Raw genomic sequence first — 24,086 nt, 5'->3', positions numbered from 1 at the left:
TCCGGTGGGTCAGTCTGCCCTAGACCATCCTGAGCGCCCTTCCCTCAGTGCAGGGGGCGGGGGCGGGGCCTTCCCAGCGTGATGAGGGGGAAGCGGCGGCCTGGGGTCCAGCCCTGGGCCTGGCCCTCTGTGGGCATCTGGAGGATGGGAGCAAGAACGGGGCCCAGTCTGCCCGGTGAGGCGACGGGCAGCGAAGGGAACAGGCTCTGTGTGGCCTGGTTTGGAAGTTTATTCTTCATGGTTGGCAGAGGGGTGAACTTGGACGTGGGGGTCAGGGAGCAAACAGTTTGACGTGGGGCTGGGCATGGTGGGTGAGGCAGCTCCAGGTCCTCCCGGCTCTGTGGGTCAGTTTGGGGGAGGGTGGTGAGCGGGGCCGGGCCGGGTACCCCTTCTAGTCGCTGAGCTGGGGGGGCGCACCGTCCAGCGGGTGCCACAGCTCCAGTCGGCAGTCACTGCGGCCCAGGCACTCGCACCAGTGCCGCTGGCGTTCCCCGCTGGCGTGGCTACTCAGCTGCACCCCGCCTGGGTTGGGGAGCAGAAATCAGGAGCCACGTCGGAACCCGCTGCCCCCCTCCCACCGCCCCCCGCCCCCGCCAGCCCGCTCCCCTGCATTCTCACTCACCAATGAAGTCGTCAGCTGTGCCCAGGTCATAGTCCCATACAGACACTAGCAGTGTCTTCTGGGCCAGCTCCTCCCTTGGGCCTGCATAAAAGAATTCCTGCAGGGGAGGGGGCAGAAATGCAGGAAGGGGGGCGCCTCAGGTCCTTTACAGGTTCAGAAACAGGCTCAGGCAGGTGAGGTCAGGTGGGACCTGCGCTTTCTGACTGAGGCAGAACGCTGACCTTCCCCGCCCCGGGGCAGCCGGGACCGCCTCCACCGGACCCCGGCCTACCTCATTGAACTCGGGGTTCAGGGTCTTTTTCCGAACACTGGTCTTGTATTTACGTCTCTTCCCCACGTTCGGATGCAGGAAACTGGTTGGGAAGGATGGGGTCAGGTTAGGGATGGCCCTGGAGAGGGGCTCTGGGGAGCCCCCACGGCCCACCTACCTGTCCCCCCTTCACTCACAGGCGGACGAAGGGGTCCGAATAGCCATTGGCATCCATGGGGGCAAGGTGGGCACAGCGCAGGACACCCACCAGCAAGCCGCCCTGCCGGGAGCTGTAGCACAGTGACAGCAGGATGCGCCCGCGTTCGTCCCCTGCTGCCTCCGTCTCCTCCTGCGGGGTAGGCTGTGGTCAGCCAACTGCAGCCCAAAGCCCACCCACCCACCGGTGTTAGCCCGGATGTGACAACTCGAGCTGGCTGCAAAGCAACCGAGGACCAACAACTTCATGTCATGAGTTTCCCAAAACAGTCCCTGGCCCGGTGCCCTGGAAGGGAACTTTCCGGTCAGCTGTAGCCTCCAGGGCCTGAGAAGGCGAGGGGCTTGCTCAGGCCACGTGACTGGTGAGCACAGTGCGTCTTCGTCACGGAGGGGAAGGGTGCTGGTGTCTGAAGGCCACAAACATGCGAGGAGCTTCCCGAGTGGCGTCTCACTAAGCGCCCATCACCACCCTCCCCCTGTGTCACAGAAGCAGCTCCGAGAGGCTGTGCTCCTCTACCCGATGACATACAGGTCACTAAAGCTACAAAAACCACCCTCTTCACCCCGCACCACCCAGGGGAGCAGATTCTGAATGTCCTTTGCCACTCTCAGCCCCTGGTGCTTGCAAAGGGCTTGGGAGGATGTTCAGGAAGAACGCGCTTCTCCCATACCTCACGGAGGATTCCGTTTACAGAAAGCCCAGCCACCTTTCTCACCGGCTCCTCAGTAAGGGAGGGTTCGGTAAGCACCTGCCATGCGCAGCGGTGCGGCCGCGTGTGGGGTCTGGGACAGGAAGTGCCCGTCTCGGGGTGCCTGCCCCACCTGGGTAGGACTCGCCAGCCTGGCCTTGGCTAAGTGGCAGGCGCGGCAACTTGTGGCTCCACCGGGGGGCAGGGCAGTAGCATGTGGCCCTTCCATCCGCCGGGAGCGGAGGCAGAGCGGAGCCGGAGGTCTTTGGTCATTAGCGTGGGGCCCCCTGCAAGCACCTCTGCCTGCTGACAAGAGCTTATCTAGGGCTACAAGCCCCAGGAGTGGCGTCCACAATGCCCTGTCCTGCTGTCCATTCTCTCTTGGACCTTGACCTGCCCTCCCAACTTGGGCTATGGGTGGATCCCATCAGTTTCAGCCTCTGCTTCAAGCCTCTGCTTCTATCTCTGCCCCCTGAGGGCCTTGATTGTCCCAGTGCCCAATAGCTGCTCTGGGCTGCCTTGGGAGGGGGGGGGGGGGGGAGTCACACCCTGCCCAGCCATTGGGGCCTGGCTGTTCCCTAGGGCTACGGGGCCTAGGGCCTCCCATCCCTGCTTGGTCCCACCGTCCTACCCACCTCCTCATACAGGGACATGCCACGGGCGGTGTCCAGACTCTTGGGCCTCTTGGTCTGAAAGAGCAGAGAGCTTGGTCACCTTGGCCAGACACCGCCCAGGGTCTCCCTCTTTGTCCCCTTTCCAGCTTCCCCACCACAAGGATCCTGATCCCCACCCCAATCTGTGTCAGCCCCACTCACCAGCTTCCGCTTCTCCAGACACACATCGAAGCTCCTGGCTCGGTTGGGCACCAGCTTCCTCAGGGGCACCCGCAGCTCCCCCAGGGGAGGCGCCCCCCGCCGTCGCCGCAGCCGCGGGTCCTCACACACACACAGCCTGCGGGCCGCCCTGGTCAAACCTGGCCGAGCAAGCCCCGCCCCCCCCCACCTCGGCCCTGCCCCCTCGCAGCCCAGGCCCGGCCCTGTCCTCACCGCAGTGTCTTTCGCCCAGCATCCTGGCGGGTGAAGCCGTGATAGGTGAGCGTCTCCTCCCAGACAGGCCCCCTTGTGCCCCGAACTGTGCGAGTCCGCAGCTGGCTGGCCTAGGGGCCAGGGAGGGGGGATCAGGACCTCCTTGGGCCCCAGGGCCCCACCCTGGCTCACCTGCCTGGTGGGCCCCCAGTTGCACATCCCTACAATGGGGAGCTCCATGCCTGCTGTCCAGGCTTTGGGGGGCGGGGCACTGCAGGGCCAGGTGGGTGTTCCAGGCCGGGGTGTGGCCAAAGAGCATCGGTAGGGGTCTGGGTCTCACCCTCACCTTGCTGGCTCCTGGCAGCAGATTGGCTTTGACATAGGTGTCCACAGAGCCTGAGGCTGGTGGCTTGAGACCCTAAGAAGAGACCACGAATGTGGGGCAGGTCTGTGGCCCAGGCCCTCCGCCCGTAGACCCTTGCCCTCATCCTCACCTTGGCCCGGTGAGCCGTGCAGTGCAGGGCGCTGTTGTCCGCATCAAAAAGAAGCGTGAACTCGAGGGTGCCCAGGGCGGCTAACAGGAGGTGGTAGGCAGGGTCAGCTCCTGCCTCGACCCCCTCCCCACCCCCCAAATGGCACTATGCCTCCCGCCCTGCCCCTCCCTGGTCAGATGCCTGGGAGGCCCCAAACCCTACCCTGGCTGGGCTGGGCCAGGAGCGTTCCCCTCGTCCCCGTCCCCACTCACTGCTGTCATCTGAATCTCCCTCTGGCTCTGGATCGGCCCGCTGCCGGGGTGCAGAGCGAATGGCAGGGATCACTGCAGGGTGTGGGTCTGGGGCGCTTAGAGTGTGCTTAGCGAAGGGGTAGAAGTGTGGGAAATAGTCGGAAATGAGGTGGATGGGCCGGATGGGGCCGGGGCTCACGTCGATGGCCATGTGCTCCTGCATGTTCACCCGCTGTGGCCGCCCCCGGCTCCCTGCTGCTGCGCCTGCCATGGGGGCTTGGACGTGGGGGCGGGGACTCAGAGAAGCCCCCACGAACTGGAGACGGGGGGAACGCAGCGGGCCAAGGAGCCAGGGTGAAGAGGCATCCCTGAGGGCATGGGGGGGAATCTTGGGTGGCAGCCAGGACCTGAGGACAGAAGGACAGAATGCAGGGTCCAAGTAGGTGGGGTGGGGGAGAAGTGGGGGGCTCTGGCCCGAAGGAGGACGCCTGTGGGCTGGCAGTCAGGCCGGCTGGGCTACTCACCGCTCCGTGAGCTCGTCCACTTGGTTTGGTTCGCTGAGTATAAGCCAGACTGGGATGACCCTCGAGCAAGACTGTGAGCAAAGAGCCTCCCAGAAGCAGTGAGGGAGGGGGAAGGGGCGGGGTCAGAGTCCATCTCCTGAGCTCAGGAGGCTGGCACTTCTCTGCCCTCAACCCCAGGGGTCCCTTGGGGCTCAGCCTCCCTCCTTCCTCATTCCCCCTTCACACCATGAGTTATTTTTACCACCATCATGCGCCCTGCTGTCATCTGAGGAGTCTGGAGGGCCAGAGGCGACACAGGGGGTGTGAAGTGGGAGGGGCAATGGGAGGGGCTTGTGAAGGAAGGGATAGGTGAGGAGGGAGGGAGGGATGTAGGGGGAGGTGTGTAGGAGTGGGTAGCAGTGTGGGGGACACTTTGGGAGGGGTGGAGTGGGGAGGGGGCCGAGGGGAAGAGGAGGAGGGGAGGGGGAGGAGGAGGAGGGGAGGAGGAGGGGGGGGCACCCGCAGTCTGGTTCTCTGCAGCTCAAGTTCAAGCTTTTTAAGACAGGAATCACATCACTTCACACCTTTCTCCCCTTCCCTCCCCCCCCCCCCCCCACCTGGAACAAAATCCTAAATCACCACTGAAGAACGTCCCCTTGGCACACTATGGTGGCCCCTGAGTGGCGGGGCCCCTCCCCGACTCTCCGCCTTGTTCATCCTGTTTCCTCAAGGACCCCAAACTTTGTGCATGTGCTGCTCCTTCTGCCCCACTTCCCCCCTGTGCCCTTTGACGTGGCCTGTTCTCGCTCGCCTTTGGTCTCAAGGTCACTCTGTAGGGGAACCTGGCTGCTTTTTTACCTGCTCGACCTTCCCTTCTCTCTCTTCCCAGCAGTCCTGCGGGGACTGCCCTTTCCATAGTCAGTCTGGGAGGCTCTTCCTCCTCCCTGGGACTGTGCCCCCAGACCCTGCCGCCTAGGGAATTCCAAAGACAGCAGGCCATGTGACAGGCTCGGGGAGGCCCAACGAAGTACAATTCTGGGTTGGATGGCCAGAGACAGAAGCTCTGTTTTCTGTTGATGGGAGGCTAATGCTGTGCCGTCCGAGAGCCGTTGCCCTCTCCTCACTTCTCATCCCGGCAGAGTAGAGATCCTCTGAAGGTGAGGCCAGCACAGTAGAAAGCACAGTAAGAGGGAGAGCCCCTGAGCCCCTGGATCCAGCCATGCCTGAAGCTAGCCTCTTTTGGTGAAGTCAGCTGGTGAGGGGAGTTTCCTGTCACCTGTCCCGGCTAATATTACTGCCTAGTCCACCGTGACAAGGTCAGACTGCTTTATCCTCGCTCTCTCTGCTCTACATAACTGATGTATCATTAATTCCACTATTACCTGTGATTAATTAACGTACAATCACATGATTATCTCTGTGGCCTGCTCTGAGGTCTTCCCTGGACTGAGTCACCCCCAGAGGCCAGGGCAGCATCTGGCTGGTCCGAAGCTATGGCCCCAGCACAGTGCCCGGCGCATGGCAGGAGTTCGGCGTGTTGGAACTTTGTGGTGACACAGGGCTCCTCTTTGGATTCCTGCGGGCTGGCACGGGGTCAGCTAGGCGCAGAGCAGAGAACAGGAACTGCAGGGGAGTGGCTGGGTCTGGGCGCTGGAGCCAGGGAGGGCTTGGTTCAAATCCTAGCTCGGGGTGACCTGGGGCAAGGTGTCTCTTCTCTCTGAGCCCCAGTCTCACCAGCCAGGGCCAGCACTGCCCCACCTCAGGGCTGTGGTAAGGGCCAAGTGTTAAGTGCCCACTGTCCAGGGGGTAACACTGTGATTGGACAGAGGCACCCCAGCCAGGAGCCAGCTGTCCCACGGGGTCTGCTCAAGGTCAGCGCACGAGATGCAGTGGCCACAGAATGGGTCAAGGCTCTTTATTCAGTCCCGGAATGGAGCTGGCCTAGCAGGGTGGAGGAAGGGTGCCGCTTACGGCCAGGCCTTCAGCCCGTGGACCACTTAGGGAGGGCCAGGCGGGGCTGGTAGGCACCGGGCGCCAGCAGCTGCAGGGTGAGCTCTGTGATGACGGCCGTGAGACCCCAGACACGGTGTGGCCCGTGCAGGAAGACGGGCAGAGTGTAGCGGAAGTGGCCACGCTGGCAGAAGTGGGTATAGCCTTGGTTCTGCTCCTGCAGCAGGTGGGCCAGGGGTAGGGCAAACACCTTGTCCACCTGTGGGCGGGAGGCAGCGAGAGGGTAGACACGGGACCTGCTGCCGCAGCCTCCCCTGCGTGGAACAACCTGGCCCCCACCGTCTCTCCCCACTCACCTCCTCGGGGTTGGGCCTGAGGCTCTGGGGATCCAGGGGGCCCACACCGGCAAGCACTGGCACCACGGTGGTCTTTTGCTGGGGCAGGAAGATGGCAGGCAGTCAGGGGAGGCGCGGCCTTGGCGGGGCTCTGGGGCGGGGGAGGGGAGCCCGAGAGGAAGACTCCACCTCGCCATCCAGAGGCCTTCAGTATTGGAGGTCGGGTGCACCTGGCCCCTGCCCTTGAGCTCACTCCAGCCACGCCGACTAGCTACAGGCCCCTCAAACTCACTGGAGCCATTCAGTCCTCTGGGCCTTTGCAGACTGTTCCCTCTGCTTAGAATAACCTTCCCTGACCTTTACTACCCTGAAATCTCCCACTTGTCATTCAATCCCTGCCTACCCTGTGAAGCCTTCCCCCACCCTCCTCCACCAAGCTGGGCAGAGCTGGCTTATCCTGGGGCCACCTCCGGCCCAGGACCTGAGCCTCAGTATCTCCCACGATAAGGGGCTAAGATACCCCTCTCTGAAAGGTTGTGCGGGGATGGAACATGACTGCCAGGCAGGTGTCTGGAGCTCCACCAGAGGCCAGGACCACTCTCCTTGCCCCTGGCGGTGGCCTCAGGGCCTGGCAGCCTTACCTGGTCATACACAGGCTGCAGGATGCCCCACACATGCTCTTCAGGCACAGTAAGGCCCAGCTCCTCACGGGTCTCCCTCAGGGCTGTGTGTACCACGTCCTGGTCAGTGGGGTCCCACTTGCCACCTGGGAAACTGAACAAGCACAGGTGGCCCGGTCCTTGGTCTGTTGGGGCCATGGCGGGTGAGGGTGACGGCTGTGCGGAGAGCTGATCACCCACCTAAGCATCTTTTGTCTCTGCCCCTAGTTTGTCGTGAGGCCTCCCGCAAGCCACATGACCTCTCCAGGTTCGGTTTACCTCCCTAAACGATAGGGGTAAGGGAGAGGCCCTGGGGCTCACACACGCCAATTTTGCTTATGGTGGCCCCAGTGGCGCTATGACCCCAGCGTGTCCCTAATTCCCCGACGGGACAGGGGCGGGGCCAGGGCGGGAAGCCAGGCAGTTCACCCCACCCGCGAGCTTCGTCGGCTCCAGGACCTGAACCTCCCCAGAGTCGCCGGCAGGGGGCGGGGTCCTGCCTTTTTAGAAACACGGGCACAGCTCCGAGAAGTGTCCCCGTCCTGAGCTGGTGCGGGACGCGCTTCGAGGGGTCCGGCGTGGCGTCCGGGCTGGCACCCACGGCGCCAGACTCGGGGCGCGGCTCTCCCCAGACCCATTCCATAGAGGCGGAAACCCAGACTCGGACAGGCGAAGCGCCTCGCTCAGGTCCCTGCGGTCTCCGGGACTCGGCGGCCTCCTCTCAGTAGAGCGAGGAGCTCCCGGCCGTGTACCTGACGTCGCCCTTGTGCCTCCCGGCCAGGCGGCTGGACCGCAGCGTGTAGAGCAGCGCTGGGATCCCGCGCACCGAGCACAGCGGCACGAGCACGGCGGCCGCCGCGGGCCGCGCGCGGAGTCGGGCAGTGGCCCCTGCCAGCAGCCGCCGGCAGCGCTGCTCGTCCTCCGCTGACAGGCAGTGGGGCGGCATGTCGGGCCGGGCGCACCCGGGACACCGAGGGCGCCACGCCGGGCGAAAGAAGGGGCGGGGCAGGCAGCACTCGCGCTCGGGGTCTCCGGGGAAGCTGGGCGGGGCCGCGGGAGGAGTCGCCCCGCCCCGCCCCGCGGGGCTCAGATGCGGCGTCTGCTGTGCCCTTGGGGGCGAGACCCGCACAAGAGGCGGGGCCTCGGCGGGAGGGGGCGGGGCCCTGGGCCAGAGGGCCGTGAGCGGGGCCCGAGGGAGTGGCCTCGACGCGAGTTGGTGGGGCGGGTCCGGAAGGGGCGGGTCCCCCTGTCTCGGGCTTCCGGCAGAAGGGGCGGGCCTGGGCCGAGGGCGGAGCTGGCATTGGTGGTTTCGAGGGAGGGTGTCAGAGAGCCTGGAGTCAGTAGCTCGCGGTACTCGAGTCTCGGCGGCTTCCGGACCCAGCTCTGTGACAGCTGGGTTCGAGATTCCGGGCGTCAGGCTTCGAGGCTTCGCCGGACCCCGCGTCCCTCCACGCCCGCGTGTGCCCGTCCCTTTCCTACGCACCTCACGCGCAGTGCTCCAGGATGTTCGGAGTCGGCATTTAGGGGGTCCACGGAGCGCGCCTCCCGGAGGCCGGGGACATCAGGGGCTGCGGGAGGAGTGCCTAGCCCGGCCCCGCTCTGGGCCCCTCTCCTGGTTCTTCTGGGTGGCGCGCGCCGTGCCCTCCCGCTCCAAGGGACCCACTCCAGCCCCAGGCCTTTGCCCTGCTTTTCCCACCGCTGGGAGCTTGTCTTCCCTCCTCCCCTTCCCTCTCGCTCTCAATTTCTACTCCTTTAGGTGTAGGTTTAAATGTCACTCTTCTGTGGAAGCTGTCCTGCGTCGAGTCTTGATTGGATGCTCAAGCCCCTCCCTCTACCCCCTACTTGGCCTGGCCCGTGTGGTCACTGCCCATCACGATTCTGCATCCCTCCAGACCCTGGCTTCTCGCGGACCAGACCACCCCAGGTGTGCGCAGCACCTATAGTGGAATGGCCGGTGTCGCCAATGCTTTGCATTGACTTTGAGCAGGTGCCTCTTCGAGCTGCAGTTTCAGTCCTCAGCTGGGCACGTTAAGGCCGGGAGCAGAGCCTGCAGCCTCACTCACAGCGCTGCCCCTTGGCCGGTGTTGGCATCTTTACCATCACTGTGCTCCCAGCGATACCGCCGGCACCGGGCAGAGCTCTGGAATGTCTGCAGCCGTCTCTGGGGTCTGGGTGTTCCTGAGTCCTTCCACCCCGACCCCCGAGGACAGAAGTGCTCTGACTACTCATGCCAAATGGTTTAATGTTGGGGGAAAAGGAGAGGTAAAGCAGGGTTGAGAGGAGTTACCCCCAAGGCAGAAGGGGACATGTATGGGGGGGGGGGCTGGTTCCAAGCCTGGCATCTTCTCGGCCTTGCTGTGACTCTGGGCAGGTAGCCTCTCTCTCTGGGCTTCCACCTGCCCTTCTATCCTTGAGGGAAGAGGGCCTCCGCAGAGGTGAGGCAGCAGGGGTAGTATTCAGGGTAAGAGGAGTCTGTGCACGGGGCCCTCATCATCACTGAGGGTCCTGGACAGTCCCCAAGCACATGGCCGTGGGGGACAGGAGCCCCAGCCTAGCTGGGAGGGGCAGGCTCTCCTGATCTCTGTCGTTCTGGACATTGGGGAGGGGGTATGGTGTTGGTCGGGCCCTTGGGATTCTGAGGGGGCTTGAGGCTCCAGGGTACAGGCCCTGGTAGGCGAGGGGCTGGTAGGTGGCTGGGGCCAGCAGAGCCTCAGGGGGGGCCAGCAGCTGATGTTGCAGCCGGGCGGAGGTCCTGGAGTTGGAGACTGGAGCTTTGTGGGAGTCTGAGGGAGGACATGGTCTGCGTGGACCCCGGACCTTCCCTCACAGCCTCAGCCTCCCCTCCTCCTCCCCTGCTCCCATCCCAAGCTGCCCCCCTCTCAGCCTTCGCTCTTGTTCTCTCTTCGTTCGCTCTTCCCTGCCATCTCTTGCCGTCCAAACCCTTCCCAGTTCTTCAAGGCCCAGCTCAGGAGCCACTTCATCCAGGAAGCCCGTCTGACACGTCCCACCCCTGCTCTTAGCACCTTGTCCCCATCCTGTTCTCTGTGCCCTTGGCCCCAAACTGCCTCAGAATTCTCTGCCTCCTCCTCTTTGTCCACACAGGTGCCCAGTGGGCTTGCTGGACGTGCTGAAGCCCCTTCCCGGAGGCCGTGTGGCCCTGTCTCCTCGCTTCCTGCCCATCGTGCAGGCTCTGGTCCCACTGTGTCTGTAAGCCTGGAGGCTGACCTGTTCCCTCCTCTGTGGAGCCCTTCAGCAGGCAGGGGCCGAGGCCGCTGTGACTCCGGGTCGGGATGCTGAGCAGGGCTCGTGGAGGGACAGTCCTGGAGACGGGACGAACAGGAATGGAGGCAGAGGGTCACAGGGGAGAGCCCAGGTCAAGGATCATGATCAGTCAGGCCGTGGGACCCCAGGACCAGTCAGTGGGCAGGAAGCAGAGAGAAGGGCAGGACCCGAGGCCTTAGGAGACAGTGCAGATGGGGGTGAGGGGCTGGGTTGGGGCAGCTGGGCTCACACAGTACCAGGAGTCTGAGTCACTCTCCCTAAAGCCCTTGGCAAAAGGGTTGCTGGCGATTTTCAGCTGGGTGATCTGTAGAGGAGAAAGTGCAGTTATGGGCCAACCCTGAGCCAGGGCGAGGCTGTGGGGTCCCAGGTTCAGCCACCCTGTCTTCCCTGAACCCCCCAATCAGGAGGCCCTGGGACCCGGGCCCTCAGCCCAGGAGCCACAGAGTCAGTGGGCGTGAAGGCAGGGGAATAACCGAGGGCAGAAGTCTGCTGAGTCCTAGGGAAGGAGAGAAGGGCAAGGCTCTGAGCTCAGAGCTTTGGGCCTCAGTCTCCATCCCTGTGAAATGGGCTGGCAGCTGCCTCGTGAGCTGTGGTCCCAACCCACCCGGTGGTTCTGATAGGCTGTCACGGCCGTGAACTGGGTCTCCGTGAAGACGAAGGACTTGAAGTTCTCCTGGGCGTAGCGCTCGCTGTCCTTGCGTGGGTCCACAAAGACCACATGGAATCGGGGCTGGTAGCGGTGCATGGAGTTGAGAATGATCTGGGGGGGGGGGGGGCGGGGTGCGGAAGGCAGTGTTCGGGGGTGTGGCGGAGCAGCAGCAAACCTTCCCTTGGGCTAAGCCTTTCTCTCCGGGGCAGAACGGCTGTCTTTCTTATAACGGGGGCGCAGAGTCTGGTCCCGAGGGCCCACGGTTCTGCATCAAAGGCCCTGTGGCGTCTGAGCATTTTGCCACTTTGCCTTCTCTCACACCCACATCCCGCCGTCAGCTCCACCTTCAGAAATCTCCAGAATCTGATCACCTCTCCCACCCCACTGCCTCCTGGCCAGCGTCCCTGCTCCCGTCCAGCTGTGCTATTCTCCACACCGCAGCCCCAGCGAGCTGCGGCGTGCCACCCCCTGCTCAAAACCCTCCTGTGGCCACCGCACAGAGTAAAAGCCGGAATCCTCTCCGCAGCCGACTGGCCCCGCAGACCAGCCCTGGCAGCCTCTAGGGTCTCTCTTCTCCCATCTCCCCTACACACCCCACTTCCGCCACGTGGGGAGCCTCCTTGCACTTCTCCCAACGGGCCTAACATTCTGCAGCCCCAGGGCCTTTGCACTTGTTCCTTCCCCTGCAACGGCGTTCCATACACACTGTCTACGAGGAGGATAGTGTTTGCTGGAACATTCTCACTTCCCGCCCCCTGCTCGGGCAGTCCCTTCTGCTGCCCAACCCCTGGCCGGGTGAACTTGGCCCCCAGCGTTAGCCGCCAGTAGCAGGTGGGGACGCTGGGCGCCAAAGTCACAGCTGGCCCTGGCTCCAGGCTTCGTTATAATCAGGCCCCAGTGTCCCCAGCCCTGCCCTGCCCCCTCCCCGCTGCGGCCGGAGCCTCACGTGGCCATTGTCATCCAGCAGATTGTTGGTCAGCTTGAGCTTGTCAAAGGACACAATCTGGCGCATCCACTGTGCCCCTTTGGCCGGCGAGTCCGGGTGGAAGTGCACCCGGCCGGGCGTGGCCGGGTCTGCTCTGCCCGCCACCAGCCAGGCTGAGCTGTGAAAGGCGTACCTGGGGACAGAGCGAGTGGGAAGGGCGCCCCGTCCGCCCCCACGGCCCCGCATCTGCTGCCCCTGCCCTGAAGACCGGCGGGGCCAAGGGGCTCTCGCCGTCTCCATCGCGGCCCTTGCTCTACCCCCATCTCACACGCGAGGAACCAGAGACCCCAAGGACGCTGTCTGGCCTCGAGCACCCAGTGGCCGCAGTGGGCTAGCCCACTCTCCCTGCCCAGGCTAGCCCACTGCCCGCCTCAGGCTTCCGCTGTTGCCCCAGGGTAGGCCTCCCCGCTCACGGCTCCGACGGGCCCCTGGCTCACCCCAGGGTGCAGGTAGGGGTCGACTTCCTGGCCCCGCCCCCCCGCTGTCCCAGCTGCCTCCCCTGGCCGGCCCCCAGACCTGTATCTTTTGTCGTCCAGAGGCACGAAGTCCATGAGCAGTGCATAGTCAGCCAGCGTGTCCATGCCCAGAATCTTCACCTGGAAGGTGGGAAACATCCTCCTGCAGGAGGGCGGCGCTCAGCAGCCCAAGGGCGGCCCCACCGTGGCCCCCTGTCCCCCCCACGCACACGCCCGCTGCTCGCACCGGCCTGCCTTGGTGACAATCATCTCCGTGCCCAGCTGGTTGAATTCCTCCCACAGAGCCTTCATCTCCAGCTGAACCGTCACACTGGACACACGCGGGTTCTTGGGGCCCTGCTTGCCGGGCTCGGCCACGACTTGGGCCCCGGTGGGAGGGTCTGACGGGAATGGGGAGTCCAGCCGGGGCTCCCAGCTGGAGCTGGTCAGGGTGTAGGGCTCCGAGGTTGCGAGTACCCCGAGGCCGGCAGAGAGGAAGGCTGGGGAGAGAGGAGGAAAGCGTGAGCCTCACCCCCGTGCCACCAAGCCGGCTCTCGTCCTTCCGGCTGCACCTAGGTGCCTCTTCCTCCAGGGAGCCCTCCCTGACTGCCAGGCCTGTGTTCCCATAGTATCCCTGACGGGGCATCACTTCATGAGGCAAATGCCGACTTAAGTCTCCTGGAGGCCGGAGACAGGAACTGCCTGGCTCCTCAGGGAATCTTCGAGCCATCAAGTCACGTGGCCTTGTGGCCTTGAGCAACAAAATTGTTCCGTCTCTCGGAGCCTCGGTTTCTATATCTGCCCCAAGGGGTCCTTGATACGCGCTTCGCAGGGCTGATGTGAGGATTTGCGAGGACACACACGGTGCCCGGCACACCCCTCAAAAACGACACCTGTCACGATGGTAGGACATGTGAGGTCGTGGGGGTTCGGGAATGACCGTCTTCACTCCGCAGAGACCCTGGTGCCTGGTCCTGCTCCGGGAGAGTTGAGCTGAGAGGACATCCTCGAATCACCACCAAGGACTCCCACCCATGTCTGACCTTGCGCCCCATAAACATTCCATTTCTTGACGTGCCATCCTGGCACGAGCCTTGACCAAAAATGTTGCCACCCTCTACCCTCCTTAAAAAAAAAAAAAAACACGGGGCGCCTGGGTGGCGCAGTCGGTTGAACATCCGACTTCGGCTCGGGTCGTGATCTCACGGTTATGGGTTCGAGCCCCACATCGGGCTCTGTGCTGACAGCTCGGAGCCTGGAGCCGGCTTTGGATTCTACGTCTCCTTCTCTCTCTGCCCCTCCCCCACTCATGCTCTGTCTCTCTCTCTCTCTCTCTCTGTCTCAAAAATAAATAAATATAAAAAAAATTTTTTTTAATAAAAAATAAAAATAAGCAAATTCTACCTAAAATAAGACACTACCTTATGCCCATGAGGATGGCTATTACCAAAAAGAAAAGAGAAACAAAAAGGAAAGGAAAGGAAAGGAAAGGAAAGGAAAGGAAAGGAAAGGAAAGGAATTGCAAGTGTTGGTGGGGGCGTGTGGAAATTGGAACCCTCTGCATCGCTGATGGGGTACAAGACGGAGCCTCTGCTGTGAAAAACACAATGAGTGTAGGATCCAGCCAGGCCACTTCTGGGGAGTTACCTAGAACTGGAGAAATGCACTAAAGGAACCGAGAGCAGGAACCTGAACAGGGACATATGCGTGAGTGTTCACAGCAGCACGATTCCCGACAGCCCGAAGGTGACAGCAACCCAAGCGTCTACTGATGGAGGAACGGATAAGCAAGGCGTGGTCTAGCCAGACAATGGAACCGTCTTCGGCTTCAAACAGGAAGGGGCTTCTGCAGCGTGCTGTGACTTGGGTGGACCTTGAGGACGTCACGCTAAGTGAAATAAGCCAGGCGGACACAAAAGGACAAATGCCGTGTGCTTCCGTTTGTGAGAGGTCCCTACGACAGTCAGCTTCAGAGACAGAAAGAAGAACGGTGGGTGCCAGGGATGGAGGGAGGGGGACAGGGAGTGAGCGTCTAATGGAGACAGAGGTTCAGTTTTGCCAGATGCAAAAGTTCTGGAGACGGATGGTGGCGACGGCTGCCTTGTGAATGTACCTAACGTCACCGAATTGTACCCTTAAAAATGGCTCAAATGGGGGGTGGGGGCCCTGGGTGGCTCAGTTGGTTAGGCATCCGTCTTTGGCTCGGGTCATGATCTCGCGGTTCATGGGTTCGAGCCCCGCATTGGGCTTGGAGCCTAGAGATTGCTTCAGATTCTGTGTCTCCTTCTCTCTCTGCCCCTCCCTTGCACGTGCTGTCTGTCTCTCTCTCTCAAAAATAAATAGACAAAAAAATATTTTTTTAATGGCCCAAATGGTAATTTTTATGTTATGTATGTTTTACAAGTTAAACATTAGAACTAGAAAAAAAAACATCCTGAAAAATGGACTATTAGTTTCTAGCAGCCCCCTAAGTGGCCAAGAGCCTGGTGGAACTGAGATCCCCTGGGCAGAGGTGGATTTTGGTGTTGGATGGATGGATGGATGGATGGACGGACGGATAGAGGGATGGGTGGAGGGAGGTTCCCGGGGTGGTCTACGTGTAATGAGCTAACAGGTGGGCAGCGCCTGGCCAGAGCTGGCACATAGTAGGTGCTTCATTGGAGTGTGGGGCTCAGGGCCTGCGGTCCCATATTTCTCAGCCCCGAGGGCCACGTATGAAAAGCCCCTGGAGTGGGTGGGGGTCTTTCCGAGAGGGATGGACCGCATCAGGTCTGCATCTCCCAGAGGGGCATGAAGTGTAGACGGGCTGATGTCCCCACCACCTGGACCAGGCCACCACATGGGCAACTGCCCGTTGTTCAGCTGCCCTGCTGGGGCAGGTCTATCGTCTGGGTAACTGATGACAACCCCAGGGGTCCATGGGTCCCCAGGGGAGAGGCTCATGGCTTCCCTGGGTCTGGGGCCTTCATGGGCTGGTCACTGGCTCCCAAGTCTTCTATGAGCTCACCCCCTTCTCTGTCTGGTTCCTCTAAAAGCTGGCATCCCTTGGGGTCAGGAGTTGACAATTTCCCACAAGCATGGAGCCAGGTGTGGAGGGGAAGTTAGACCTTGATACTCAATGGGTGAGGCCCAGAGAGAGGAAGGGACAGGTCCAAGGTCACTCATGCCTGAGAAGGCTCTCCCTTCCCAGAAATGGTTCTGCACCCTGGCCCATCAGCACCCCCATATTTGTACATGGGTGGCTGTGAGCCCATCAACCTTGCCTTGGTGGGATCTGAGGCCTTTCTTGCCCAAGACCTGGATCCAGAAGGGTTTCTTTGGTCCCCCCACCCAGTCCCTGCCCCGCCCCATTCACCCTGGAGCCTGAGCCCAGTCATGGGGCCACCTCGGCTGCCTACACCGTACCTGCCATGGGGACGGCCTGGACGTTGGCTCCTGGAGAAGTCCTGCTCAGTGCGGGCCAGCTGCAGCTGTCACCTGAGGAGTCCCCGCCTGCTGGGTTGGTGGTCAGACGCTCCTGGTCTCCCAGCCCATTCAGCGGCACAGCTCAGCTCTGCGGGACCGTCCTTCCCTCCAAGCGATCACTCACGTCTTGGTTCTCCACCGGAGTCAGGCACCTGGTCTCTGCAGGCAGGCTACTCTGGCCCTGTGGTATGCAGGGCCCCGTCTCCAAACCACCCTCAGACTGCACCAGGCTGCTGGCCGGGCTTGTCCAGCTCCAGGAGTGGTGCTGTGTGGGAGGAGGGCAGGTGGGAAGGCTCTGACGTTGCAAAGCCTCCTCCCCCCCTCCCCGATCGCCCCTCCCGGCTCCCTCCCTTTCCCAGCTAGGAGCCCCTCAGCCACTCCTGATCAATGGACCCAGGCGCAGAGTGGGGGCCCTTTTGGAGGACCCGGCTGGGCGGTCCGCAGGGGCCCAGGCCCGGTGACTGGAGGGCTGGGCACTGAAAAGGCCTGGCGGAGGCCGGGGAGGCCGCAGTAGCCGCAGGAGCGTGAGGGCTGATGGCAGAGGTGATGCCCTCTCACCAGGACCTCGACCCCTGACCTGGGGCTGCTGCTGGTGTGGCATCGCCTGGGAAACTGGGAATCACAAGGGGGCAGCCTCAGCAAGTGCTGGAAGAGGCAGAGCTCCTGGACCGGATGGCAGGAAGCCGGGTCTGGCTGATGGCTGGGGCCCGAGGAGCTGTGCGATGCTGGTGGATTCCCGACAGCCCCCGTGCCTCAGTTTCCCCAACTGCGCGCATAATCTCTTCTCTCTGGGATGGACAGCAGTAAACTGTTCCCATCCTGATTGACGGTGCCTAAGTAGTCCCCACGGGGTGGGAGGCTGGCCCAGGTCACAGGTCTCTGGGGCGTGTGTCTGCTCTGCACATAGGTCAGCCTGTTCTCTCCAGCCCGACCAGGCGCCTTCTCCAGGCTGCCCACATCCATCCAGGCCCGGCATTCAGGGACACCTGGATCACTGGTCAGGAAGGCACAGGAAGGCACAAAGCTGGTTGCTGTCAGATGAGAGTGCTGCTTGGCCATCTCGTTGCCGCCCGATTGCCCAGGGAGGGTCATCGGGCTAGACCCCAGGAGAGCTCACTCTGGGAGGGAGTGTTCCAGGCCAGCCCCCAGGCTGGCACTAGGGGACAGCACCTCAGGCTGGGCTGGGCCCGCTTGACTGGGGTCCCCAAGGCAGACTAGACCCCCCCCACCCCAACACACCTCCTCCAGAGTGTGGCACTGGGGACGTGGGGGAGGCGGAGGCCCATGCCTGGCAGTGGGCATGGAGGAACCGCGGGACGGAAGGACTGCTTCTCTCCAAGAATGACACCCAGCTCCTCCCAGAGCCTGATGCCCGGGGGCAGACCTCTCCTCCCTCCGCTTAGGGGTGCCTCCTGCTTTGGTCTCCTGTAACCCAGATCCCTGCCTGCCAAGCTGGGAGAGGTAGGCCCATGCCCAGCTCTGGGGTTTGCTGTGGGGCAGGATGAGGGGGGCGGTTCTCCATGCTTGGGAGGGTCCCAGCGGCTATCAGGGGCCACCCAGTGAGGTGTGTGACCGGCCACGCCACGCTGTCCCAGGATCCACAGTGGGGCGGGGGGGTGGGGAGGAGGGAGAGGGGAGAGATGATGGTCTTGGGAGATTCCCACCAATCCTCCTGGCTCCCCCTCAGCCTGGACTCCCAGGAGTGGGCCAGCCCAGGGTCCTGTTGGCCACTGGTGTGTGTGTGTGTGTGTGTGTGTGTGTGTGCGCGCACAGGTGCGCGTGCCCCTGCACGCAGCTCTGCTCTGTGTGATGGGAAACGCCCCCTCCACGCATGTAGGTGAGGACACTGATGGGCCAGCCCACTTGCACACAGATGAACCCCAGGCCCCACGCCCCACACCCACTCGTGTGCACACGTGCACAAGCTGCCGTGTGCATGGGTGCACGCGCGCTCTCTCTCACACACGCCTCGCACACAGGCGCGCCTCTCTGCACAGCCTCCTCCCCGGCCGGCCTGCCCTTCCCGCCGGAGGCGCCTGCTGGCCCCTCTGCCCCCTCATCCATCTCGCCTGCCAGCCCGTCCCTGGCGCCCCCATATCCTTCACACCTTCTCATCTCGCTGCTCAATAGCAGGAGGCCGCGTGGCAGCTGTGGCCGCAGGGAGATGGATGGGCCAGGCGAGGGTGCAGAGGGGCCAGGGGGAGACGCCTCCCGAGGATGGCGCTCTGGGCCCCCCGGCCCCGCTGTCAGGCAGGAGCCGCGGCCTGTCAGGCTCTGGTGGGTGCAGAAGCTGCGGGCTGTGTCCAGTCTGGCCTGTGTGGACGCCCTGCAGAGAGGGCCTGGGTCAGGACCGAGGGGACCCAGCAGCAGACCCCGCGCCCGCTCCCTCTTGGGGTGCTGAGGACCTCCAGCCCCCCTGGTAGGACTCCCCCTACCCCAGGCCAAGGTACCTCTTCCCTGCGTCCCTGCCCCCGGGCGGCTGTCCTGGGTGGGGACAGCCTTGTCGAGCTGCACCCCTTCCCCAGCCCTGACTCCCCCTGAGTCCCCATGGGCACCAGGCTCATTATACATTGGAAATGCACATCTGGGCTATGTGCCCAGCCACATAAAGACCTCCTCAGAAGGACACCCAAGGTATTGAAGTTCTTGGAAACACATGTGTGTGCAGACACACACACACACACACACACACACACACACACACAGTGCCTGGGTAGGCACGTGCATGGGCTTCTGCTCTCTCAGACTGATTCTCTAGCCCCAGGAGTGTAGGCAGGTTGGGAGAACCCCTCTGGGTCATGGCCTCTTCTGGAAGGCCCTCTGTTGACTCCAAGTGGGACCTTCCCCCTGGGCACCGATAGGCTGTACAGAGACAGCCATCACTGGCCCCAGGACACACAGCATGTCCAAGACCACCCTGGGCCAGACCTGCGCCAGATCCTGAGGTCACAGAGAGGGACCATGAAGGACAGAGGACATGAACCATTAACCCCTGGACATCTTCCATTTTATAGATGGGAAACTGAGGTACGGAGGCATGGGGGTATGGCCAGAAACATGGTATACAGCAGAAGGCAAAGGGGTGCCCTGGGAGCAAGACTGTGGCTCGGGACCCATTGTTCAGATGGGAAGGCTGAGGCTGTGCGGGTCTGACCTGGGTCAGGGGCTGGGGTGGGGATGAGGGCCAGCGCGGCAGGGCAGGCACGGAGAACGTGAGCTTCTCCGCCTGAATGGAGGCAATGCCCTTTTCATAGTAGGCGGCCTTGTTGATGACCATGGGGTACACGGCAGACCCCCCCCCCCCATCACAGAGCACATCCTCACCACCGGACATCTGGAGGATGGCTATATCGGGCTGTAGGGTCTGGAAGCCTCAGTCCTGGGAAGAGAGCCTCTGGCCAAGGTTGCTGGGGCCGACCTCTGCCCTGGCCCCTGTGGGGGCAACCCCAGCAGGCAGTGCCCAAGAGATGCCCTTCACCGATGGCCTCATCCAGTCACTGCTTCACTTTCTCAACCAATGTGACAGGGTGTCTGCCGAGATGCCCCTGGCTCTGTGTTTAGAATGGAGACACAAGTTGCCTTAGAAAGACAGTTGTCATTGTGGAAGTGTAGCCTCGTGGTTAAGGGCACAGATAGTAGAGGTTCAAATCCTTGCTAGCCGGGTGACCTTGAGCAAGTCACTTAACCTTTCTGTTCTTCAGCTTCCTCCTCTGTAAAATAGGAATTATGGTGTCTTCTCCTATCCTCCTGAGGTTTAAGTTAAACGGCTAATAGTGCTTAACAGCGTCTGACACAGAGTAAACATAATATAATGGCCTATCAAATAAATTTTTAAATTGTGGGAGAAATCACTCGAAATAACTGTCATGGCTCCGCATCTGTAAGGACAATGGATGGGCCCCCGGCCCTAAACGCCGAAAAGATGTTGCCCCTCCACTATGGTGTTGTTATAAGTAAGAGAACACCTCAAAATCAAACATGAAGCTTTAACAACAGCAAAAAAACCCCAACCAATGGCTGATTTTTCCTACAATTGTTACTTTGGTTCTTTTAAAAAAAATGTTTTAATGTTTATTTATTTTTGAGCGAGAGAGAGAGAGCATGAGCAGAGGAGGGGCAGGGAGAGAGGGAGACACAGAATCTGAAGCAGGCTCCAGGCTCGGAGCTGTCAGCACAGAGCCGGACGCGGGGCTCGAACTCACAAACCGCGAGATCATGACCTGAACTGAAGTCAGACATTCAACTGACTGAGCCACCCAGCTGCCCTGTTACTCTGGTTCTTTAAACAATTTTTGAAATGTCAAATTCTTTCTGATATTTCTTTCTTTTTTGTGCCCAGCCTCTGCTGCGCCCCCGGTGCATACCAGGTCTGTCTGCTGGGTCACTCCGATGCTGTCCCGCTGGGACTCACCACTGAAGGAGGGGGCTGTGGCTGCTTACTGGGCTGGGGGACAGATCTTTGCCGTGGCAGGGGGAGGGCTGGTGCCAACAGAGCATGTGGCCCCCTCTGAAGCCCGTCCCGCCCCCCGAAGGCCAGTTGGGACACTTGGAGAACGGTTACTAAGGAGGCTAGGGCTGGGCACCCAGCATGGGGAGGCCTGTGGCTTGGACACGGCAGGACTGGAAGGCCACGGAGGGCGTGCACCTAGTGTGACAGCGACCCCACGTGGCAGCGGGCAGAGCGGTAGCCGGTGGGCGGCGCAATCTTCCCAATCTCCTCCCCGCCAGGCCAGGCGCAGAAGCGGAGAGGCCAGATCCTGTGACATTCAGGAAGGGAAGGCCTGCAGAAGGAATGCCGGATTCCCTCCTAACGTGCAGAGGGACGCTCGGGGAAGTACTTGGAAAATAAAGACAGGCTCCGTGTTTGCACCTGCAAGCAGGTGGGTTGGGTGGTGCCCGCTCCGTATCACCTCCCTCTGCCTTCTGTGGCCAGGCTGTGAGGAGCCCCTCCTGGCCTCTGCAGGCGCCGGGCAGATCACTGTGGCCCCGAATGCCAGGCCTGTCCGTGGGGTTCCGGGGAGGCTGTAGGGACAGGGCATTGGTGGGGGGAGGGGTCAGCCTCGTGTTCTGATCCTGATTCTGAGGTCCCGATGACCCTGTGGGAGGCACCCGTGGTCCCTGCCTCTGGGCCTCAGTTGCCTCTGCCACCAAAGCTGTGACCCAGGAATCTCCCCACAACAACACACACACACCTGCAGCTGAGGATGCCCGGTCCCCGGCCTCCGTGCGTGGCCGGTCCACGCTGCCCGGGTCGGGCCCTCGCCTCTCTGGGTCTCAGTTTCCCAGCAAGTCCTTGCAGATCTCACCCTGGGTGAAGAGCTCGATGAAGTCCAGGACTCTGGCCACCAGGGTCCTCATCCTGCTCGCAGCACACCCTGAGGCTGGGGGCCCAGCTCCAGGACTGGGGACCAGGAGGAGAGGGGTCAGGCGGGTGCCCCAGAGAGGAGTGCTCTAACCCCAGGTCCTTGACCCTGCCTATCACGCGGCCCCGCCCTTCCAAGCCCCGCCCCCTCACCCATTTCTCCTGAGGTGGCAGCTTACCCATTCCGTTCTTGGCCAAGGGGTCCAGGCTATAACTCCCCCACCCCGGCAGCTGGTACAGGGCTGGGCAGGGCACCTTGGGGCTCTGCAGTGGGGGTGGAGGGAAAGGAGGGGTGGGTCAGACCCCCAAGAAGGGGAAACTGAGGCGTGGGGAGAGCATGGAGGGAGCACGGGGCACTACCCACCCCAGCCCAGCCTCCCTCCACCCTCTGGCAGGAAGTGGGGAAGGAAGGGACCAGAGGGCCTGGAGGACTTGCAGGTGGCAGGCCCTGACTGGAGCCCAAGGAGAGGGCCAGGGGAGGCACTGGCACCATCCCAGCTGTCCCCTTCCCCACTGTCCCCGAGGGGCCAGGGCCACCTGGTGGTGGCACAGGTGCATGGCAAGACCCTCTGTGGGCAGCTTCTGCGATGAGGCAGGTGCCCGTGTTGGCCGTGCTGCTGTGCAGGTCAAGGACAAAGCCGAAGGCCCGGCCTGAGGCCTGGGGCTCCGGCAGCTGGTTCAGTTCTCGGGCCCTTGTCACCTTGCATGGGTCATCCAGGTTGGCCTTGGCGCTGCAGGAGCAGGAATGGGGTGTCAGCCCCCTAACAGTCTCAGTCAGTGATCAGAGGTTTAATGGGATGACGGCCTCATGCTGCAAGGAGGGGTGAAGCCTCCGAGACCCTGCAGGAGACGTCCCTGCCCTGCTTAGGACCCCCACCGGCTCCCCACTGGCCCCATAAAATCCAAACCCTCAGCCCGGCCCCACCTGCTTCATCAGTTTTCACTGCAGCCGCACCTCCAGGCCTTTGCACCTGCCGGACCCTTTCCCGGAATCTCCTCTCCTCTCTTTTCCTAGTTAACCTCTACTCACCCTTTGGGGCTTGGCTGAGATATAACCTCCTCCAGGAAGCCCTCCATGGCTGCCCTTGGCCATGTTAGATGCTTCATGTTGCCCCCTCCCCTACATTTAGCCTCTTGGGTTGTGGTTGCTGCGGGTTTCCTCTGTGTCCCCCAGTGGGCTAAGGACAACACCCCAGTCTTATTCCCCATTTTTTCACCTGAGCTGACCAAAGCCCAGCTCGGAGATGGGGCCCAGCGAGCATCTACTGGAGGAGGAAGAGCTGTTGGGGTGCTGGACTGGTAAACGCAGCCTATGGGGCTGGTCGGAGGCAAACCGTGGGTCTGGGGAACTCAGAGGAAGCCCTGATCAGCTTGAAGTCTACCGCGACCGTCTGAGGCGGGGACTCAGTGCCAGGCCGAGGGGCTGGGCCAGCCTGGAGGACACTCGTGTGAGGAAGTCGCTGGTGAAGGTGCGGTTGGGGTCCTGGCCCATGCAGCGACGGCCGGCAGCTGTGGCCACCGGCTTGGCCAGCCCAGGTGTGGCGAAGCTGGGTCTCTGTAGCTCCCCCGGGGCCCGCAGCCGGTGCTGGGCCAGGTAGACACCAGACGTGTCACGGCACTGGGTGCCCCCAGTCACTGCCGCGTGGCGCAGGGGCCCTCGGGGCACAGGCAGCAAGCACATCCACATGTGGGGTGGAGAACCTGGTGGCGGACCTGCTTAGGTGACCCTGGCACGGACACGGGGCCCAGTGGTCAGAGCTGGAGTGGCAGAGTGGTGAGCTCCCTGAGGCCCGAGGGATCCCAGCTGGGCAAGGAGGTTGTGTGTCAAAAGTTGTGGTGGGACGCAGCTCAGCCCCGCCCCGTTTGTGCCTCTGGGGGTGCAGCTCAGGGCTTCTCCCGCCCGGTGCCTATGTTGGGAAGAGGGGCCCGTTCCCGTGGGGGAGATGGACCCCAAGGCAGGCTCCCTTTAGCAAGAGGACTACGCTCCCATTTTGTAGGTGGGGGAACCAGGGCGCAGCATGGGGAGTGTCACCTGATTAGCTGGGGGGTGTCTGGGTTCCAGGCAGCCCCTGCCGTCCCCTCTGGGCCGGTGCAGAGGCCTCAGGGAGGGGGTGATTACGTGCAGAGGTGGTCTGGGTTTCCGGGGCCTCCGGGGCTGGGTGTGCGCCTGCTGGGCCAGCGGATGTTTATGGGCCCAAGATCCCCAGGGCAGTGTTTGTGCCGAGCCTGCGGAGAGCTGGCCCAGGTCCCCCCAGGGGTCAGGGCTGCTGTTTCCCCACCTGGCTCCACCCCACACTCTACTTGCTGCGGCCACATAGAGCCCAGGTCCCGTGGCCAGGCTCCTGTCCGTGCCCTCTACCCCTCCTCTGGGAGTGGGGCCAGCCCTCCCTCCCAGGGCCAGGAAGGGAAGCTGCACGCACACTTGGAAAATTACTTGCGAGGACTCTCTAAGGCCTGAGATGAAGACAACCTCCCCCCCACCCCCAAGAGGTCTGTGCTTTGGCAGATGCCCAGATGAGGAACACCCCCCCCCCCCCCGCCTTTACCCCCTCAGCCACATGCTTCTGTGCTTGTAACCCCAGAGGGCCAGCGTCTCTCCCAGGTCACCTTTACCCTAAAGGGCTATGATCTGTGCGGTCCCACTTTTCCAGCTTTTTGATGCTTTAAACAAAGTTTCGGAATGTTTTGTCCAGTATTTTCGGTCATTTTCAGGGACAGGCGTGACGCAAAGGGATCGGTTTGCTCTGTTTTTGGAAATGACCCTCAGACCCATTTTACGGATGTGGAAACCGAGGCTCAGACAAAATGCCAAGGGAACACAGGGCATTAGGGGCAGAGCTGGAGTCGGAACCCGGAGGGGGGGGGTCCGATCTGAGCCCACCCTTCCTTGCTGTTCTCAAGGGTCAAGGGGGCTA

At 62.2% G+C, this 24,086-nt stretch overlaps 4 protein-coding genes across 7 annotated transcripts; all 4 read right to left on the bottom strand.

Moving 5' to 3' along the window:
• Window positions 1-211: 211 nt before the first annotated feature.
• Window positions 212-5,464, bottom strand: LOC147576340 (double C2-like domain-containing protein gamma). 2 transcript variants are annotated; one of them, XM_086676745.1, is made up of 12 exons: window positions 5,412-5,464; window positions 4,051-4,121; window positions 3,548-3,933; window positions 3,297-3,376; window positions 3,149-3,220; window positions 2,824-2,933; window positions 2,593-2,728; window positions 2,413-2,466; window positions 1,070-1,221; window positions 894-975; window positions 623-719; window positions 212-522 (listed from the first exon to the last, which is right to left on the bottom strand). In XM_086676745.1, exons 3-12 carry the CDS (start codon window positions 3,795-3,797, stop codon window positions 392-394), a joined length of 1,164 nt encoding a protein of 387 aa, XP_086532871.1. In that variant the 5' UTR covers window positions 3,798-3,933; window positions 4,051-4,121; window positions 5,412-5,464; the 3' UTR covers window positions 212-391. The 2 variants fall into 2 exon arrangements, with proteins under 2 accessions (XP_086532871.1, XP_086532872.1); XM_086676746.1 differs by having other exon boundaries at window positions 384-522; window positions 623-703.
• NUDT8 (nudix hydrolase 8) lies at window positions 4,812-8,116 on the bottom strand. Of its 3 annotated transcripts, XM_086676747.1 has the most exons (5): window positions 7,726-8,116; window positions 6,956-7,088; window positions 6,336-6,413; window positions 6,001-6,238; window positions 4,812-5,180 (listed from the first exon to the last, which is right to left on the bottom strand). In XM_086676747.1, exons 1-4 carry the CDS (start codon window positions 7,917-7,919, stop codon window positions 6,011-6,013), a joined length of 633 nt encoding a protein of 210 aa, XP_086532873.1. In that variant the 5' UTR covers window positions 7,920-8,116; the 3' UTR covers window positions 4,812-5,180; window positions 6,001-6,010. The 3 variants fall into 3 exon arrangements, with proteins under 3 accessions (XP_086532873.1, XP_025771416.1, XP_086532874.1); XM_025915631.2 differs by lacking the exon at window positions 4,812-5,180 and having other exon boundaries at window positions 5,930-6,238; window positions 7,726-8,115; XM_086676748.1 differs by lacking the exons at window positions 4,812-5,180; window positions 7,726-8,116 and adding an exon at window positions 7,474-7,697 and having other exon boundaries at window positions 5,930-6,238.
• Window positions 8,117-9,466: 1,350 nt separating this feature from the next.
• TBX10 (T-box transcription factor 10) lies at window positions 9,467-16,901 on the bottom strand. The gene is made up of 9 exons (XM_086679318.1): window positions 16,742-16,901; window positions 16,368-16,421; window positions 12,592-12,844; window positions 12,406-12,507; window positions 11,851-12,022; window positions 10,860-11,015; window positions 10,492-10,559; window positions 10,199-10,293; window positions 9,467-9,756 (listed from the first exon to the last, which is right to left on the bottom strand). The coding sequence occupies exons 1-9, from the start codon at window positions 16,899-16,901 to the stop codon at window positions 9,467-9,469; spliced, it is 1,350 nt and encodes a 449-aa protein (XP_086535444.1).
• Window positions 16,902-17,910: 1,009 nt separating this feature from the next.
• On the bottom strand, window positions 17,911-22,852 carry ACY3 (aminoacylase 3). Its single transcript, XM_025915428.1, is given in 11 exon segments — window positions 17,911-18,135; window positions 18,964-19,164; window positions 20,476-20,566; window positions 20,680-20,831; window positions 21,002-21,026; window positions 21,028-21,172; window positions 21,175-21,210; window positions 21,351-21,435; window positions 21,709-21,741; window positions 21,743-21,895; window positions 22,616-22,852. Coding segments are annotated over 11 exon segments (1,383 nt in total).
• Between the last annotated feature and the right edge of the window lie 1,234 nt (window positions 22,853-24,086).

This window comes from Puma concolor, chromosome D1 (assembly GCF_028749965.1).
Source record: "Puma concolor isolate L17-30 chromosome D1, mPumCon1.1.hap2, whole genome shotgun sequence".
In the NCBI taxonomy this organism is placed as follows: domain Eukaryota; kingdom Metazoa; phylum Chordata; class Mammalia; order Carnivora; family Felidae; genus Puma; species Puma concolor.
The sequence above is the reverse complement of the archived record's forward strand: the minus strand, read 5'-3'. Positions and strand labels throughout refer to the sequence as shown.